General features: G+C 47.3%; 1 protein-coding gene across 2 annotated transcripts in view; it reads right to left on the minus strand.

Annotated features, from left to right (window-relative positions):
* Positions 1–19,405, minus strand: part of SHE (Src homology 2 domain containing E) — a 62,673-nt gene continuing 43,268 nt past the window's right edge. The window contains exons 1-6 of one of the 2 annotated variants that reach the window (XM_073639231.1): positions 17,338–18,252; positions 16,877–17,003; positions 1,840–2,133; positions 1,536–1,686; positions 1,333–1,452; positions 1–406 (exon numbers count right to left, since the gene is read on the minus strand). In XM_073639231.1, the coding sequence (XP_073495332.1) occupies positions 223–406; positions 1,333–1,452; positions 1,536–1,686; positions 1,840–2,133; positions 16,877–17,003; positions 17,338–17,763 (1,302 nt within the window). In that variant the 5' untranslated portion in view covers positions 17,764–18,252 and the 3' untranslated portion in view covers positions 1–222. Of the gene's footprint in view, positions 407–1,332; positions 1,453–1,535; positions 1,687–1,839; positions 2,134–16,876; positions 17,004–17,337; positions 18,253–19,405 lie in introns of those variants that run through there. The other variant, XM_073639232.1, reaches the window with a different exon arrangement.

Below are 19,405 nucleotides of genomic sequence, written 5' to 3' on the forward strand. Positions count from 1 at the left end.
GAATGTACAATGTCTTTATTAGTATACAGGTATAATACAAGCAGATACATGGCAAAGGCTCGCTGCCCTGCACACAGACTCCGGGGGGCCACACGTACAGCTCAGACCCTCAGTCATGGCTCCATTCCTCACCTCCTCAGACCTTCCATCACTTACTTTACTTTCATCATATATAGAAAAAAGCTGAAAAGAGGGGGCAGCCATTGCAGGAAGGGGGTGAGGTCACGGGCCCCTCGGCACTGGATATAACAGGCTCATGTGTTCGGCCCCCTTGAAGGGCAGCTTCTGGCTGGAGTAATAGTGGATGACCTCAGGGATGCTGCAGAAGACGCCGCTCGTCTGGTTCAGGGTGAACTTGTTGTCTTTGGTTTGGGCCACGATAATATGGACGCACCCCTGGCTGGTCCTAAGAGGAAGCGGAGAAAGGGTCAATGTACCGACATCCACCACCTCCGCACTATACAGGACAGGGGTCCATCACTGGGACGAAGGCTGCCGGACCCCAGACCTGCCGCCATACATGCACCGGTGGAGGGCTGACACCGTCAGGGCCCTGTGCCCCGGTCTTCATTGCCCGGAGGATGAATAAATTGTAAGGGGCTGGTATAGGGTCTGAATTAATTTTAATGGTCTTGTATGGGACTGGAATAATTTTAGCATCTGGAAACTGATTATTTTAGGGGCCTAGTGAGGGATCGTAATAATTTTAGGGGTCTGGTCTTGAGAAATAATAATTTTAGGGGCTTGGTCTTGGGGTCTAAATGTTTTTTGGGGGGTCTAGTTTGGGGCCTGATCAGTTCAGAAGCCTTGTCTTAATTTGAGAATACTTAAAAAAAAACTTGGCACTCAGGTGAATTGAAGATGACTAATTATACATTTTTATTAGCAATCCCAAAGATGCACAAACCTTTCAGTCTGTATTAGACCTTCATCAGTGTTATGTATGCACCCCTGGTTGCGGGCACAGAAGCGCTTGCCATCCTTCATTCAACGGTGGATACTGGGGTCACTACACTCAGATTTCTCATCTTATCTTATTGCTAACATTTTTTTTAAATCATTCATCTTCAATTCACCTGAATGCCAAGTTTTTTTTATATGAATCTCTAACGGGATTGGATCCTACTTGGGCACCAGATGGCAGAAGTGCCAAGTTTATCTCATTGGATTGTCCTAATTCGAGGACTGGGCTCTTGACGCCCCCCTTATACAGTATAACAGTCTGAAGCTTTGGGTTGGGGGCCCATTATCCGCAGCATTCTGCTTTGTTCCCAGTACAGCTTCCATATGCAGTGATTAGGGTTGGGGGTCTTGCCCCCCGGTTGTACTCACTTTAGGGCGATGGAGTATTTGCTATTGCCAGATTCGCTGTTGCGCAGGAGGTAGCTTGCCTCGCGACATGACTGAAGCCGACTCTCTGCCTCCACTCGCGTCACTGCGCCGTGATACCAACTGCGGCCAAAAGAGGGAGCACAATATGTTAGAAACTGTGGGTTAATCCAGACAACCGGCCCCCGCGGAGCGCCAGCGCTCACCTCTGCTTCTCCAAAGGCAACGTAGGATCCACCTTCTCAATCAGATCCGGCTGCGATTGCTTCAGGACTTTAGCGGTCCAGCTCTTCTGGCGCTGGTGCAGCCGGCCGGCCTCTTCCTTCACGGGGCTGCGCTCGCTGCCTTCAAACTGGACTATAGGAGATGAACACAAGACGGGGAAGACGTGAGATGCAGCTGTGTGGTCAATGCTCACCCCACCTAGAGCTGAACATGGCACCTATTAATATTTTGACACACTGTGACAAACCCTCAGCTCTGTGAGGACTAGGGGGGTGTGGTGCTTACCGGAGAGTGCTCTCACGATGTGCTCCTTCTTCCATTCCCACGGCTGCTCGTACTCCTCCGCAGGACGCTCGTCGTTCTCCGGTCGCTGTCCGTCCGCAGGTCGCTGCTTATGCTCCTCCACGTTCAGCTCGGACTCAGGGGGCTCGTATGGCGTATCGTACAGCTGGGGGGGTTTCACCAGGAGCTCCTGCGATCCTTGCCGCTTCACCTCTGTCTTCCCCTCGTTCTGGGAGCCAAATTCAATCAGGAGGAACTCGGTGATCAGCTGATCTCTGGATCCCCGCCGCCGGATCTCTGAAATGTAAGAGGGCAGCGTTATAGGGGGGCGCCTACATAATGCAAGAAGGAAGAGTGTCATACTCTATGCAGCCAGCAGGCAGAGCCGTGTGCTCCATTCATGCCCTCGATCACCTGGATCTTATAGGATCTGTTATAAGAAGGAAGATGCTCTAGAGTCAGAAGCCAGATGGGCTCTCCCCGGCCGCCTCCGTCCGTTCTCCTGCACCCTGCTCCATGGTCTGGATTGTCTTGGCGCCATGGCAACGGAGCCCATCCTGTTTGCCGCCACTGCATCCTTCCTCTTGGAGCAGAGCTACTCTCCATCGGAAGCCGTCCTGAGAGGCAGGAAATGGCCGGGGGAAGTCACACCCAGCCTCGCGGAGTTTGGAAAATACCTTTAATGAACGGTCTGGGATCATGGAGAGAAGCAGGGGTTCATGTAAACACACGGCGAGGCGCCCCGTAAATTACAGAGCGGTAACTGAAAACTGAAGTTCCCTCCTGCAGGGGGCGATAGTGAGCAAAGACTGGAGGATACAACCTCAGCCACAACTGTCCCCAGGATAGATATGAAAGGGTTAATGTTTATATACGTCCTGACAGCTGGTTAATTTCATCAGTTTACTATGTGGACCGAGGCGCAGGGGGAAAAGTGTCCGACAGCGGCACAGACAAGCCGAGAAAGTGATGTCACCGCTGTAATATATCATTATATGTGAGGAGCGGTGATGTCACCGCTGTAATATATCATTATATGTGAGGAGCGGTGACGTCACTGCTGTATCATTATATGTGAGGAGAGGTGATGTCACTGCTGTAATATATCATTATATGTGAGGAGCGGTGATGTCACCGCTGTAATATATCATTATATGTGAGGAGCGGTGATGTCACCGCTGTAATATATCATTATATGTGAGGAGAGGTGATGTCACTGCTGTAATATATCATTATATGTGAGGAGCGGTGATGTCACTGCTGTAATATATCATTATATGTGAGGAGCGGTGATGTCACTGCTGTAATATATCATTATATGTGAGGAGCGGTGATGTCACTGCTGTAATATATCATTATATGTGAGGAGCGGTGATGTCACTGCTGTAATATATCATTATATGTGAGGAGCGGTGATGTCACCGCTGTAATATATCATTATATGTGAGGAGTGGTGATGTCACTGCTGTAATATATCATTATATGTGAGGAGCGGTGATGTCACTGCTGTAATATATCATTATATGTGAGGAGCGGTGATGTCACCGCTGTAATATATCATTATATGTGAGGAGCGGTGATGTCACCGCTGTAATATATCATTATATGTGAGGAGCGGTGATGTCACCGCTGTAATATATCATTATATGTGAGGAGCGGTGATGTCACTGCTGTAATATATCATTATATGTGAGGAGCGGTGATGTCACCGCTGTAATATATCATTATATGTGAGGAGCGGTGATGTCACCGCTGTAATATATCATTATATGTGAGGAGCGGTGATGTCACTGCTGTAATATATCATTATATGTGAGGAGCGGTGATGTCACTGCTGTAATATATCATTATATGTGAGGAGCGGTGATGTCACCGCTGTAATATATCATTATATGTGAAGAGCGGTGATGTCACCGCTGTAATATATCATTATATGTGAGGAGCGGTGATGTCACTGCTGTAATATATCATTATATGTGAGGAGCGGTGATGTCACCGCAGTAATATATCATTATATGTGAGGAGCGGTGATGTCACTGCTGTAATATATCATTATATGTGAGGAGCGGTGATGTCACTGCTGTAATACATCATTATATGTGAGGAGCGGTGATGTCACCGTTGTAATATATCATTATATGTGAGGAGCGGTGATGTCACTGCAGTAATAAATCATTATATGTGAGGAGCGGTGATGTCACCGCTGTAATATATCATTATATGTGAGGAGCGGTGATGTCACTGCTGTAATATATCATTATATGTGAGGAGCAGTGATGTCACCGCTGTAATATATCATTATATGTGAGGAGCGGTGATGTCACTGCTGTACTATATCATTATATGTGAGGAGAGGTGAGGTCACTGCTGTAATATATCATTATATGTGAGGAGCGGTGAGGTCACTGCTGTAATATATCATTATATGTGAGGAGCGGTGATGTCACTGCTGTAATATATCATTATATGTGAGGAGCGCTGTAATATATCATTATATGTGAGGAGCGGTGATGTCACTGCTGTAATATATCATTATATGTGAGGAGCAGTGATGTCACTGCTGTAATATATCATATGTGAGGAGCGGTGATGTCACCACTGTAATATATCATTATATGTGAGGAGAGGTGATGTCACTGCTGTGATATATCATTATATGTGAGGAGCGGTGATGTCACTGCAGTAATATATCATTATATGTGAGGAGCGGTGATGTCACTGCTGTAATATATCATTATATGTGAGGAGCGGTGATGTCACCGCTGTAATATATCATTATATGTGAGGAGCGGTGATGTCACCGCTGTAATATATCATTATATGTGAGGAGCGGTGATGTCACCGCTGTAATATATCATTATATGTGAGGAGTGGTGATGTCACTGCTGTAATATATCATTATATGTGAGGAGCGGTGATGTCACTGCTGTAATATATCATTATATGTGAGGAGTGGTGATGTCACTGCTGTAATATATCATTATATGTGAGGAGCGGTGATATCACTGCTGTAATATATCATTATATGTGAGGAGCAGTGATGTCACCGCTGTAATATATCATTATATGTTAGGAGCGGTGATGTCACTGCTGTACTATATCATTATATGTGAGGAGAGGTGAGGTCACTGCTGTAATATATCATTATATGTGAGGAGCGGTGAGGTCACTGCTGTAATATATCATTATATGTGAGGAGCGGTGATGTCACTGCTGTAATATATCATTATATGTGAGGAGCGCTGTAATATATCATTATATGTGAGGAGCGGTGATGTCACTGCTGTAATATATCATTATATGTGAGGAGCAGTGATGTCACTGCTGTAATATATCATATGTGAGGAGCGGTGATGTCACCACTGTGATATATCATTATATGTGAGGAGCGGTGATGTCACTGCAGTAATATATCATTATATGTGAGGAGCGGTGATGTCACTGCTGTAATATACCATTATATGTGAGGAGCGGTGATGTCACCGCTGTAATATATCATTATATGTGAGGAGCGGTGATGTCACCGCTGTAATATATCATTATATGTGAGGAGCGGTGATGTCACTGCTGTAATATATCATTATATGTGAGGAGCGGTGATGTCACTGCTGTAATATATCATTATATGTGAGGAGCGGTGATGTCACCGCTGTAATATATCATTATATGTGAGGAGCGGTGATGTCACTGCTGTAATATATCATTATATGTGAGGAGCGGTGATGTCACCGCTGTAATATATCATTATATGTGAGGAGTGGTGATGTCACTGCTGTAATATATCATTATATGTGAGGAGCGGTGATGTCACTGCTGTAATATATCATTATATGTGAGGAGTGGTGATGTCACTGCTGTAATATATCATTATATGTGAGGAGCGGTGATGTCACTGCTGTAATATATCATTATATGTGAGGAGCGGTGATGTCACCTCTGTAATATATCATTATATGTGAGGAGCGGTGATGTCACCTCTGTAATATATCATTATATGTGAGGAGCGGTGATGTCACTGCTGTAATATATCATTATATGTGAGGAGCGGTGATGTCACTGCTGTAATATATCATTATATGTGAGGAGTGGTGATGTCACTGCTGTAATATATCATTATATGTGAGGAGCGGTGATGTCACCGCTGTAATATATCATTATATGTGAGGAGTGGTGATGTCACTGCTGTAATATATCATTATATGTGAGGAGCGGTGATGTCACTGCTGTAATATATCATTATATGTGAGGAGTGGTGATGTCACTGCTGTAATATATCATTATATGTGAGGAGCGCTGTAATATATCATTATATGTGAGGAGCGGTGATGTCACCGCTGTAATATATCATATGTGAGGAGCGGTGATATCACTGCTGTAATATATCATTATATGTGAGGAGCGGTGATGTCACTGCTGTAATATATCATTATATGTGAGGAGCGGTGATGTCACTGCTGTAATATATCATTATATGTGAGGAGCGGTGATGTCACCGCTGTAATATATCATTATATGTGGGGAGCGGTGATGTCACTGCTGTAATATATCATTATATGTGAGGAGCGGTGATGTCACCGCTGTAATATATCATTATATGTGAGGAGCGGTGATGTCACCGCTGTAATATATCATTATATGTGAGGAGCGGTGATGTCACCGCTGTAATATATCATTATATGTGAGGAGCGGTGATGTCACCGCTGTAATATATCATTATATGTGAGGAGCGGTGATGTCACCGCTGTAATATATCATTATATGTGAGGAGCGGTGATGTCACTGCTGTAATATATCATTATATGTGAGGAGCGGTGATGTCACTGCTGTAATATATCATTATATGTGGGGAGCGGTGATGTTACTGCTGTAATATATCATATGTGAGGAGCAGTGATGTCACTGCTGTAATATATCATTATATGTGAGGAGCGGTGATGTCACCGCTGTAATATATCATTATATGTGAGGAGCGGTGATGTCACCGCTGTAATATATCATTATATGTGAGGAGCGGTGATGTCACTGCTGTGATATATCATTATATGTGAGGAGCGGTGATGTCACTGCTGTAATATATCATTATATGTGAGGAGCGGTGATGTCACTGCTGTAATATATCATTATATGTGGAGAGCGGTGATGTCACTGCTGTAATATATCATTATATGTGGAGAGCGGTGATGTCACTGCTGTAATATATCATTATATGTGAGGAGCGGTGATGTCACTGCTGTAATATATCATTATATGTGGAGAGCGGTGATGGCACTGCTGTAGTATATCATTATATGTGAGGAGCAGTGATGTCACCGCTGTAATATATCATTATATGTGAGGAGCGGTGATGGCACTGCTGTAATATATCATTATATGTGAGGAGCGGTGATGTCACCGCTGTAATATATCATTATATGTGAGGAGCGGTGATGTCACTGCTGTGATATATCATTATATGTGAGGAGCGGTGATGTCACTGCTGTAATATATCATTATATGTGGAGAGCGGTGATGTCACTGCTGTAGTATATCATTATATGTGAGGAGCAGTGATGTCACCGCTGTAATATATCATTATATGTGAGGAGCGGTGATGGCACTGCTGTAATATATCATTATATGTGAGGAGCGGTGATGTCACCACTGTAATATATCATTATATGTGAGGAGCGGTGATGTCACTGCTGTGATATATCATTATATGTGAGGAGCGGTGATGTCACTGCTGTGATATATCATTATATGTGAGGAGCGGTGATGTCACTGCTGTAATATATCATTATATGTGGAGAGCGGTGATGTCACTGCTGTAATATATCATTATATGTGGAGAGCGGTGATGTCACTGCTGTAATATATCATTATATGTGAGGAGCGGTGATGTCACTGCTGTAATATATCATTATATGTGGAGAGCGGTGATGTCACTGCTGTAGTATATCATTATATGTGAGGAGCAGTGATGTCACCGCTGTAATATATCATTATATGTGAGGAGCGGTGATGGCACTGCTGTAATATATCATTATATGTGAGGAGCGCTGTAATATATCATTATATGTGGAGAGCGGTGATGTCACTGCTGTAATATATCATTATATGTGAGGAGCAGTGATGTCACCGCTGTAATATATCATATGTGAGGAGCGGTGATGTCACTGCTGTAATATATCATTATATGTGAGGAGCGGTGATGTCACTGCTGTAATATATCATTATATGTGAGGAGCAGTGATGTCACCGCTGTAATATATCATTATATGTGAGGAGCGGTGATGTCACTGCTGTAATATATCATTATATGTGAGGAGCGGTGATGTCACTGCTGTAATATATCATTATATGTGAGGAGCGGTGATGTCACTGCTGTAATATATCATTATATGTGAGGAGCAGTGATGTCACCGCTGTAATATATCATTATATGTGAGGAGCGGTGATTTCACCGCTGTAATATATCATTATATGTGAGGAGCGGTGATGTCACTGCTGTAATATATCATTATATGTGAGGAGCAGTGATGTCACTGCTGTAATATATCATTATATGTGGAGAGCGGTGATGTCACAGCTGTAATATATCATTATATGTGAGGAGTGGTGATGTCACCGCCGTAATATATCATTATATGTGTTGATCGAGCAATAAAATGCTCGGGTGCTCGAAGCTCGGGCCGAGCTCGCCGTGATACTCGGGTGCTCGACCCGAGCAACGAGCCCAATGTTAGTCTATGGGAGACCCGAGCATTGTTGCGGCGGCACCCCCGGCAGTCTTTTAAAAGCCTAACAACTGCCCAAAACGATAGTGACAGTGCTCAAATGACATGGGGACAGCATGGGGATCACCCCAGGAAGCATTCCTGACCCCCAGGTCACTGCTGTCAACAACGTGGTTAGAGGTATTAAGCCACTTTTACCGGCTCACAATAAAACGTTCAAAAACGAAACTGAAACTTTTTTCCTGTGAAATATGTTAAGGAATTTCTTTTCCAGGGTAAAGACTTGTGTATAAGGTAAAATAAATAACCAAAAACAAAAATACTCCTCCACACCTTCGGCTGTGTTCACAAGTAGTATTTTTTATGCGTTTTTGCACTTTTGTATTGCTTTCAACTGTGACAAATGCATTCACCGGGAAATGTAATTTTAACATTTTACAACCTTATCTGGCCATGTGCTGTGTGACACATGCATACAGTGCTGAAAAGACATGGGAACAGCATGGGGAAGACCCCTGGAAGCATCTCGGACACCCAGGTCACTGCCTAAAAGTGTGCCCATCAGAAGTGATCCTTGCCGCATCAGAAGATGCAGACTTGCTACTATCCCCGTGCAAGTTGTAGTCCCAGGGCAGTGTTCAATTGTACCTCCCCCATTCCTTGCTATACAAGCACAAGTATGCAGCCTGCCACCCACCCACCCCCAGGCTGCAATACTATACTGCTTGCTTGCTTGCACTTGAAATTGGGCCTTTTAGGCATGTGGAGGCGGAATCTGGCCACCACGTCATGGCTGCGTTGGCGGCCTGGAATCCATACTCAGTCCCCAGCCGCCCGGCGGCCGGGTGTCCATGCTCGGTCCCCAGCCGCCCCGCGGCCGGGTGTCCACACACGGTTCCCAGTCGCCTGGGGGCAGCCGGGTGTCCATAAACGGTCCCCAGCCGCCCCTATTTCTCCTTGGAACATCCCCCCACACACTTTTCTTAGCCCGGCCTGCTTTAGGGCAGCATTGGACAAGCCCACCAGAGAACCAGACTCCTCCGGTGGGCCCTGGCTTCTCCATCAGGGGAGTTGAGAGTGGCAAGATGAGGAGCATGATGATGATGACAGAAGTTAGCATCTGCTTTGTTTTCTTTTAATGCAAGTGTAAGTGTGCAGCCTGCCACCCACCCACCCCCAGACTGCAATGCCATACTGCTAGCTTGCACTTGAAATGGGGCCTTTTAGTTTGGAGGAGGCCGAAGCTGGCCACTACCTCATGGCTGCTTCGGCAGCGAGGTATCCATACTCAGTCCCCAGCCGCACCTATTTGTCCTGGTGTGCCTTATACATAAGATTAAGCGCGTATAACAAAACATTACCTGAGCCCTCCCCAGTGCATTTAGTGGGAAGGAGAGCCTATTCCGCTGTAGTGTGTGCATGCCAAACCCTTGTTCATGGTACATGCGAAGATGCCTCCCACCCTGCACCTGTCGTTGCAGACTTGCAACTATCCCCGTTCAAGTCCTTGTCCCAGGGCAGTGTTCAATTGTACCTCTCCCATTCCTTGCAATGCAAGCGCAAGTATGCAGCCTGCCACCCACCCACCCCCAGGCTGCAAAACCATACTGCTTGCTTGCTTGCCCTTTAAATTGGGCCTTTTAGGCATGTGGAGGCGGAATCTGGCCACCACGCCATGGCTGCGTCGGTGGTCTGGTATCCATACTCAGTCCCTAGCCGCCCGGTGGCCGGATGTCCCCGCTTGCTCCCCAGCCTCCAGGGGGCGGCCGGGTGTCCATACTCGATCCCCAGCCACCCCTATTTGTCCCGGTAACCTTTCCCACACTTTTCTTAGCCTGGCCTGCTTTAGGGCAGCATTGGCCGAGCCCACCAGACAACCAGACTCCTCCGGTGGGCCCTGGCTTCTCCATCAGGGGAGTTGAGAGTGCCAAGGTGAGGAGCATGATGAGGATGATAGAAGTTAGCATCTGCTTTGTTTTGTTGGAATGCAAGCGCATGTATGTAGTAGTGGCTAGGCCTAAGGTGGTCAGCGTTTTGGCGCATATCCTACCTCCTCCGAGGATTGCTGGATGTTTTCCTGCTACTATCCAAGTTCTATGACTCCAGTTAAAACAAAGCTTCAGGTGATAAATGATGGATGAGGTGGTGGCAAAGGAGAAAGAGCAGGAGGAACAGGGACCATTCACATCAATATCAGGCCAGTCAACCAGATATGTCTTGTAGGATATGTTTCTGTAACAAAAGGAGCGGTTCGGCTACACAGTTATAGGGCATACAGTGAGTGCAATGCCTACCAAAAATTTCGAGGCACTCCAATGCCCCTTGGAAATGACATGGAGGTCAGAGGGCCTTAACTAAACCTTTTTTCCATTTATAGCAACTGAGTCTCCTGTGCACTGTTGGCCTAAGCAATGAATGGAAGGCTTTCCAGAAATTATGAGGAACTGCAATGCCCCTTACAAAAACCATGCAGTACAGCATATTACAAACATAAGTCCCATTATTGGGGAGTGGGTGTCCCATAGTATTTGCTTATGCCTTCCAAGCAAAAGCTTCCAAAAATTAGGACGGAGCAACTTGCAATGCCCCTTACAAGAACCATGCAGTACTGCATATTACAAACATAAGTCCCATTATTGCGGAGTGGGTATCCCATAGGATTTGCTTATGCCTTCCAAGCAAAAGCTTCCAAAAATTAGGACGGAGCAACTTGCAATGCCCCTTACAAGAACCATGCAGTACTGCATATTACAAACATAAGTCACATTATTGCGGAGTGGGTATCCCATAGGATTTGCTTATGCCTTCCAAGCAAAATCTGACAAAAATAAGGACAGAGGAACTTGCAATGCTGGCACTCTGGTGGTATATTGGTGGTGGAGGCTGAGGATAAGGAGAAGAACATAAAACAGCCGAAATGAGGAAGCGTATACCCATGTGTGGATGTGAAGCGGTGCATGTGAATACACCTCCCGAAATAACACAGTGGATTTGACTTTATGTTACTCTGCTGTCATTTGGTGGTGATGAGAAGTCTGGCCCAATCCAGCCCTTGTTCATTTTGATAAGGGTCAGCTTGTCAGCATTGTCAGTTGACAGGCGAGTGCGCTTATCAGTTATAATTCCCCCAGTGGCACTAAAAACACGCTCCGATAACACGCTAGCGGCAGGGCAGGCCAGGACCTCCAAGGCGTACAGAGCAATTTCATTCCAAGTGTCCAGCTTGGATACCCAATAATAAAAGGCACAGAGGAATCACGGAGGATGCTGGTACGGTCGGCAAGGTACTCCCTCACCATCTTTTGAAACTTTCCACTCCTTGTGAGAGTACCCCGCGCCTCAGGGCCTGTAAGCTGGGCGGGTGTCAGAAATCTGTCTCAGAACGTTGACAGTGTTCCCCTGCCTCTGCTGGATTGGAGTTGCATCTCTCTCGCCTGTACGCCTTGGTTGGGCAACGAACTGTGACCTCTGCCGCTAGCGTGTTCAGATGGGAATTTTTTTAAGAGTTCTGCAGCAAGGGCCTTCTGGTACTGCCCCATTTTTGTAGACCTCTCCACCTCAGGAATAAGAGAGTGAAAGCTCTCCTTGTAGCGGGGGTCTAAAAGTGTCACCAACCAGTAATGACTGTCACCCAACATTTTGACAACGCGAGGGTCACGGTTAAGGCAGCGTAATATAAAGTCAGCCATGCGTGCCAGACTGGTAACGGGCAAGATTTCCGTGTCCTCACCAAGATGATGACTGACCATGCTCTCCTCCTCCTCCTCCTCCTCCTCCTCCCCCCTGTCCTCAGGCCACCCACGCTGAACCGACGGTATGACACTTGTACAGATACTACCGTCTACAGCGCATGATAGCAGCTCCTGTTCTTCCTCCTCCTCCTCCTCCTCCTCCTCTCCCTCATTGTCCCCCAATGCACATTGGGATGAGATGAGGCTGGGCTGTGTGTAATCGCCCACTACGGCTTCATGATCCATCTCATCATACTCTGGCTGCAATGCCTCCTCTTTAATTCTCTGCAGAGAGCGTTGCAAAAGACAGACAAGAGGGATGCTGACACTAATGATGGCGTCATCGCCTCTCACCATCTTGGTGGCCTCCTCAAAGTTTGTCAGGATGGTACATATGTCAGACATCCAGGTCCACTCCTGAGGTCTTATGTGTGGAGTCTGACCTGAATATCAACGGCCTTGTTGCATCTGGTACTCCACAACTGCTCTCTTCTGCTCACAAATCCTTTGCAACATGTGGAGGGTAGAGTTCCAACGTGTGGGGACATCACACACCAGTCGGTGTGCCGGAAGCTGCAAACGCTGCTGCAACACAGCAAGGGCGGCGGAAGCTGTAGCCGACTTGTGAAAATGAGCTGACAGGCGGCGTACTTTCACGAGCAGATCTGGCAACTCGGGGTACGATTTAAGAAACCGCTGAACCACGAGGTTAAGCACATGAGCCAGGCATGGTACGTGTGTGATCTCACCTCGCCTCAGAGCCGCCACCAGGTTACGGCCATTGTCACACACGACCATGCCGGGATGTAGGTTCAGCGGTCTCAGCGACAGATCTGCCTGCTCTTTCACAGCTGTCCACAACTCACAAGCAGTGTGAGGTTTATCACCTAAGCTTATGAGTTTCAGCACAGCCTGTTGCCGCTTGGCGGAGGCAGTACTGCAGTGCTTCCAGCTTGTAATTGATGTGGTGATATCTGAGATGGAGGCTGAACATGAGGAGGAGGAGGAGGAGGTTGATGCGCAGGAGCTATACACTGTGAGGGCAACTATGACTGACATAGGGCCCACAATCCTCGGTGTGGGGAGGACGTGTTCCGTCCCAAGGTCCGACTGGGTCCCGGCTTCCACTATGTTTACCCAGTGTGCCGTCAGAGAGATGTACCGTCCCTGGCCACAAGCACTTGTCCATGTGTTCGTTGTCAGGTGGACTCTCCCAGTAACTGCGTTGTTGAGGGCACGGCAGATGCTTTGGGACACGTGCTTGTGTAGTGCGGGGATGGCACACCGGGCAAAATAGTGTCGGCTGGGGACCGAGTACCGAGGGACGGCCACCGCCATAAGATTGCGGAAGGATTCCGTCTCCACCAGCCTAAAAGGCAGCATTTCCAACGCAAGCAGTCGTGAAATGTGCGAATTTAGGACTGTGGCCTGTGGGGCGTTAGCTGCGAATTTCCGCTTTCGTTCAAAGGTCTGGGATATGGACAATTGAACGCTGCGGTGGGACGTGGACGTGGACGTTGATGCAGTTTCTTGAGAAACTGCCATAACAAGTGAAGACTGAGAGGAGGGGGCATCTTTACATGCAGTATGGACAGGGGATTGCCTTGCACACAACAGGGGGTTCTATTGCACGCACAACAGTGGAAGAAGCAGTGGTGACACCCGCTGACACTGGTCGTGGACCCTGGGTTTCTCCCCACAAAGTCGGGTGCTTTGCTGCCATGTGCCTGATCATGCTGGTGGTGGTCAGGCTGGTAGTTTTGTCACCCCTGCTGATGCTGGCATGGGGTTATCAGCAGAGTCTTTAAAAAAATTCCAGACTCTGGAAGATCTAGCGCTTGTACTGGCAACGTCCCTCGTGTTGGAGTTACGGGGAACGGTTGCCCGCCTTCTGTCTGCGGCCACCACACTGCTTCTTCCTGCCTGTTGGGGTACTCTGCCTCCCTCCCCCTGTGTGCTGCTGGGCTCACTCTGCATGTCCTCCTGCCATGTTGGGTCAGTTACTAGATCATCCACCACCTCCTCCTCTTCCACTTGCGCACCACGATGCTCCTCCTCACTTGCTGGCAATTGTGTCTCGTCATCGTCCACCTCTTGTGACAAATTGCCAGCGTCGACTTCCTGTGGCCGTGGCTGTTCAAATATTTGGGCATCGCAACATGGGATCTCCTCTTCCACCACTTCAAGCGTATCAGGCGAGGGGCCCAAATATGGAAATGGACCAGTGAACAGCTCTTCAGAGTGTCCAAGTGTGGGATCACTTGCTGTCTGACGACACTCGGCATGGTGGGAGGAAGGAGCATCAGGGTGAGGAGGAGTATGCGGTCGAGACTCACGGCTACTAAGAGTTGACCGTGTGGAAGACAGACCGGAGGTGGTGGTGCCCAGGTAACTGGAAGTATTATCTGCTATCCAATTAATAACCTGTTCACACCGATCAGTTCGCAATACTGGTGTTGTTCTGTGCTTCCCTAGTAATTCGGTCAAGAAGTGGGAGCGAGAAGATGTGGCTGTTGGTTGTGGCACATTTTCACCTTGGCCACGGCCCCGTCCTCTGCACGAACCATCACCAGAAAGTCCAGTTCCACGTCCCTTGCCACTTGCCTTGCCCATTGTAAATGAAGTAAAATAGCTTACACTTGCACTATCAATGGAAAAAGGGTAATAAAAAGTAGATTAGAACCGTGGAAGAGGAAAACCACAGTTCTATTTCTCTGGCCTACACCCGACTCTTTTAAACAATCTGAACAATCAGGGAGAAACTATTACTGTTTTTCTTTACGGAAAAAATACCAAAAGCTGAATAATAGAGATTTTTTTACCGTGGGATGGCAAAACCACAGTTATTGTTAACTGGTGTATACCAGACTTTTTTAAATAGATCTAATTGCGGCTGAACAGTGAGCGACACACTCAAACTGTGTTTTTTTAGATACCAAATGGCCCAAAATGGATAGTACAGAGGTTTGACCCGTGGAACTGCAAAACAACACTTCTGTTTCTCTGGCCTACACCAGACTATTTTCAACAGATATATTTGTGTCTGAAAAATCAGAGACACACTTTTTTTTTTTTTGGGGGGGGGGGGGGGGGACACCAAAAGGTTAATAAGACGGGTATTTGTACAGTGTGAAGGAGGAAAAAAAAAAGAGGATTTAGATGAAAAAAGAAAGGATTTTTCCTGTCCCCTGAGACCTGGAGCTAAGTCCAGCAATTTCAGCAACAGGAGCACACAGGACTGTAATGCAGCGTTTGCTGGTATAACCACTGCTTCTCCTATACAGCCTGCCTGCCTGATATCTGGGATAGATATTAGTCGTGAGAAGGACTGTTTGTTTGATCTGGCAGCCTTTACAGACCCTACACTAACTATTTTGCAGTTTATATCTCTCCCTAGCTCAGCAGCGCTGTCCCTACACTGTCTGATCCGGAGCGACTGTGTCCAAGATGGCGGCGCCCGGTTTTAAATACTCGAGGTGACGCTGTGCGTCCAGCCAATCACTGTAATGCCCACAACCAACATGGCTGCGGCATTACAGTGACTGGCTGGCAATCCCTGCATGTTCATTGGCTCTGTAAAGAGCGCCAAACATGCAGGGCGGAGACCCGAGCTCCCGCCCGAGTAACCCGGAAATGCTCGGTGCTCGCCGAACATCCCGAGTAGCGTGATGCTCGGGCGAGTACCGAGCAGTGTCGAGCATGTTCACTCAACACTAATCATTATATGTGAGGAGCGGTGATATCACTGCTGTAATATATCATTATATGTGAGGAGCAGTGATGTCACTGCTGTAATATATCATTATATGTGAGGAGCGGTGATGTCACTGCTGTAATATATCATTATATGTGAGGAGCGGTGATGTCACCGCTGTAATATATCATTATATGTGAGGAGCGGTGATGTCACTGCTGTAATATATCATTGTATGTGGAGAGCGGTGATGTCACTGCTGTGATATATCATTATATGTCAGGAGAGGTGATGTCACTGCTGTAATATATCATTATATGTGAGGAGCGGTGATGTCACCGCTGTAATATATCATTATATGTGAGGAGAGGTGATGTCACTGCTGTAATATATCATTATATGTGAGGAGCGGTGATGTCACTGCTGTGATATATCATTATATGTGAGGAGCGGTGATGTCACTGCTGTGATATATCATTATATGTGAGGAGCGGTGATGTCACTGCTGTAATATATCATTATATGTGAGGAGCGGTGATGTCACTGCTGTAATATATCATTATATGTGAGGAGCGGTGATGTCACTGCTGTAATATATCATTATATGTGAGGAGCGGTGATGTCACCGCTGTAATATATCATTATATGTGAGGAGCGGTGATGTCACTGCTGTGATATATCATTATATGTGAGGAGCGGTGATGTCACTGCTGTGATATATCATTATATGTGGAGAGCGGTGATGTCACTGCTGTAATATATCATTATATGTGAGGAGGGGTGATGTCACTGCTGTGATATATCATTATATGTGGAGAGCGGTGATGTCACCGCTGTAATATATCATTAAGTGATGGAAGACATATGCTCCTCGGTGATACTATGGTGATATCACTCACCGGTTATCATCTGCTGGGCGTCGTATGGCTCCATGTACCCATCATTTTCGCCCTCCCTCTCGGCGTCCCGTTGCTCTTTAGTCCGCTTGGCGTCGTACGGATCAGCATAATCCTCTAATATAATGATCTGCATGGGGAATGGATATAAATACAACCATCAGTATCGCTGAAAGCCTGACCCTGATGCCGACCGGCCCATAATCAGTCCGGGCAGAGTTTAAGGGAACGGTACATTTTTATAAAATCTCGCACACAACTCGGAAATGATAATATTGCAATCGGCACCAAAAAAACTCACTCGCCGAGGGCCATTTTGCTTCCAAGTTACTGGCTTGTAATGACCAGCTGGGCTGGTGGCATGAGGCCATTATACACTATGACCACTTGAGGCAGTGCTCCATACACGGAGTTGTATCGGGACATATACAGTATGCATGGATAATACCATGTCGCCGACTCACCGTGTCCTCCTTGACGCCTTTCTCCTGGTCTTGTCCAGGTTCCTCAGTGTCTGGCAGATTAGTTCCGTTCTTCTCCTGCAGGCTAGGGTCCACCTTAATCAGGCGGTTGATGTATGTACTGTGTCCCTTAGGGGCCCGAGGGATTCCTACCTCATCCCTTGAGTTTTTGCGACTCTTGCCCTGCAGAAAACTCTGAATGCCCTCTCTGGACAGTCGTGTGCCATCTTTGATCCCTTTCCCCTGCCCATCAGATGAAGAGTTCTTTCGGTTCTTTACAAAGGAACTTTGGGAACCGGTGGGATCTGGGCAGGAGTTTTTGCGGGATGCCCCTACTTTCGGGAGGGTCCGGGCTCCTGGAAGGCCGGGCTTGGCTCGGTCTGAGACATTCTTCAATGACAGGGGTAGATCCTTAAACCACTTGGCCATGATGGGGCACACCCTGGAAGAAATATTCCTATGGCACAAGGGCCACAGGGGCCCCAAGTGAAGGGCTTGCACTATCCAGGTGTGCCCAGGATCCAGTGACTAATGCCCGCTTCGCCGGCCCCCACCTCTGCCAGGGTCCCCAAATTTGATTTTATGCTTGGTTGAGGGTCTCTCAGGGGTCGTTCCTGTCCCAGCTTCGTCCTCGTAGTGGTGGCTGACCGCTGGGGTGCTCCGTTGATGGTATGGTGATTGTTTTCCAGTTCTTTCCTGGGAAGGTATGGGGTCTAGGCACGTCAGGCGTCTCGTGGAGGAGGTCTACAGAAGCTCTGGAGGTCTTTGCATGGTCTGCACTCACTGGCAGCTCAGGACGAAAGCAGCCTGGCAGTCTGGGACCATCAGCTGTATAGATATGAACAATGGCAGGGGCAGAGGTCTGGGGGCTCTGGAAGCAGATATGTGACTGATTACAAGTCACAGTCACGTCAGACATCCCACAGAAAACAGTCTCTCCCAAGGGAAGGAAGTGCGTTTCCTCCATGTTTCAATGGAAGGCGGGGACTAGACGGTTTAGAAATGATCCTGTGAGGTGGATGGCAGATATACAGCAGCCCGTGTATATTGCTGCCCCCCACATGTCATAGTGCCCTATATATCACTGCCCCATATATGTCATAGTGCCCCTGTATATCACTGCCCCCATATATGTCATAGTGCCCCCGCATATCGCTGCCCCCATATATGTCATAGTGCCCCTGTATATCACTGCTCCATATATGTCATAATGTTACCGTATATCGCTGCCCCCATACAGGGGTGTCTGGGGCCCACAGGGGGAATTGACCCAAGGGGCCCACCCTACAGCTACATAAAAATATCTGTTATCCGCTATCCCTGTTATAGTGGAGCATTGACTGGCGGCTCCTGCACATCTACTGTGCACACACTATAACTGGGATGTACAATTACTGGAGTCTGCATTAAAGCGCTTCTTTGGTTAAACAAGTTATCATCACCGATCCATGGGCTCCACAGAATAGGTGACAACTTATTGATCGTTTGGGACCGATCATTGGAAATCACACCGATCGGAAAAATTGGGACGTTTTATCCCTGACAGGACACTTTTATCCCCATTTTATAATGCAGCAGCAGGTAGGACATCTACCCGCAGCTCTATTCATTCTCTTTGGGGCTTCCAGAAAAAAACAAGAGCAGCGCTCGCAGCTACTGAGGGAATGAATGGATCAGTGGTCGAGTCGCACATGAGCTCCAGTCTAATGGGGATAAAAGCTCCACATTCTAACAATTGGGTCCCAGCAGTCAGACCCCCACCAATCAGTAAGTTATTACTTATCCTGTGGAGAGGTGATTACTTGTTTTAACTGAAGAACCCCAGTAAGTGCATCTGTGGCACCCCAGGGGTCTGGTTTTCCACAGTAACAGCAATGTTATGTCTGAGAGCAGGTGGGAGGTCTCTTGGTCAGGGATCCTATGCATGCCACACCTCCTGCCCAGTCCTGGGAGGGGAAGAACTTCCCCTATATAAACCTAGGGCTGAGGCAGGGTGAGTGAGTAGAGAAGAAGCAGAGAAAAGAAGCAAATATAGGAAGAAACAACAGGAGCTCTGTGGGAGCAGTGTTAC

This window comes from Phyllobates terribilis, unplaced genomic scaffold (genome assembly GCF_046119375.1).
Source record: "Phyllobates terribilis strain yellow unplaced genomic scaffold, ASM4611937v1 Scaffold_7__3_contigs__length_470593459, whole genome shotgun sequence".
Taxonomy (NCBI): Eukaryota; Metazoa; Chordata; class Amphibia; order Anura; family Dendrobatidae; genus Phyllobates; species Phyllobates terribilis.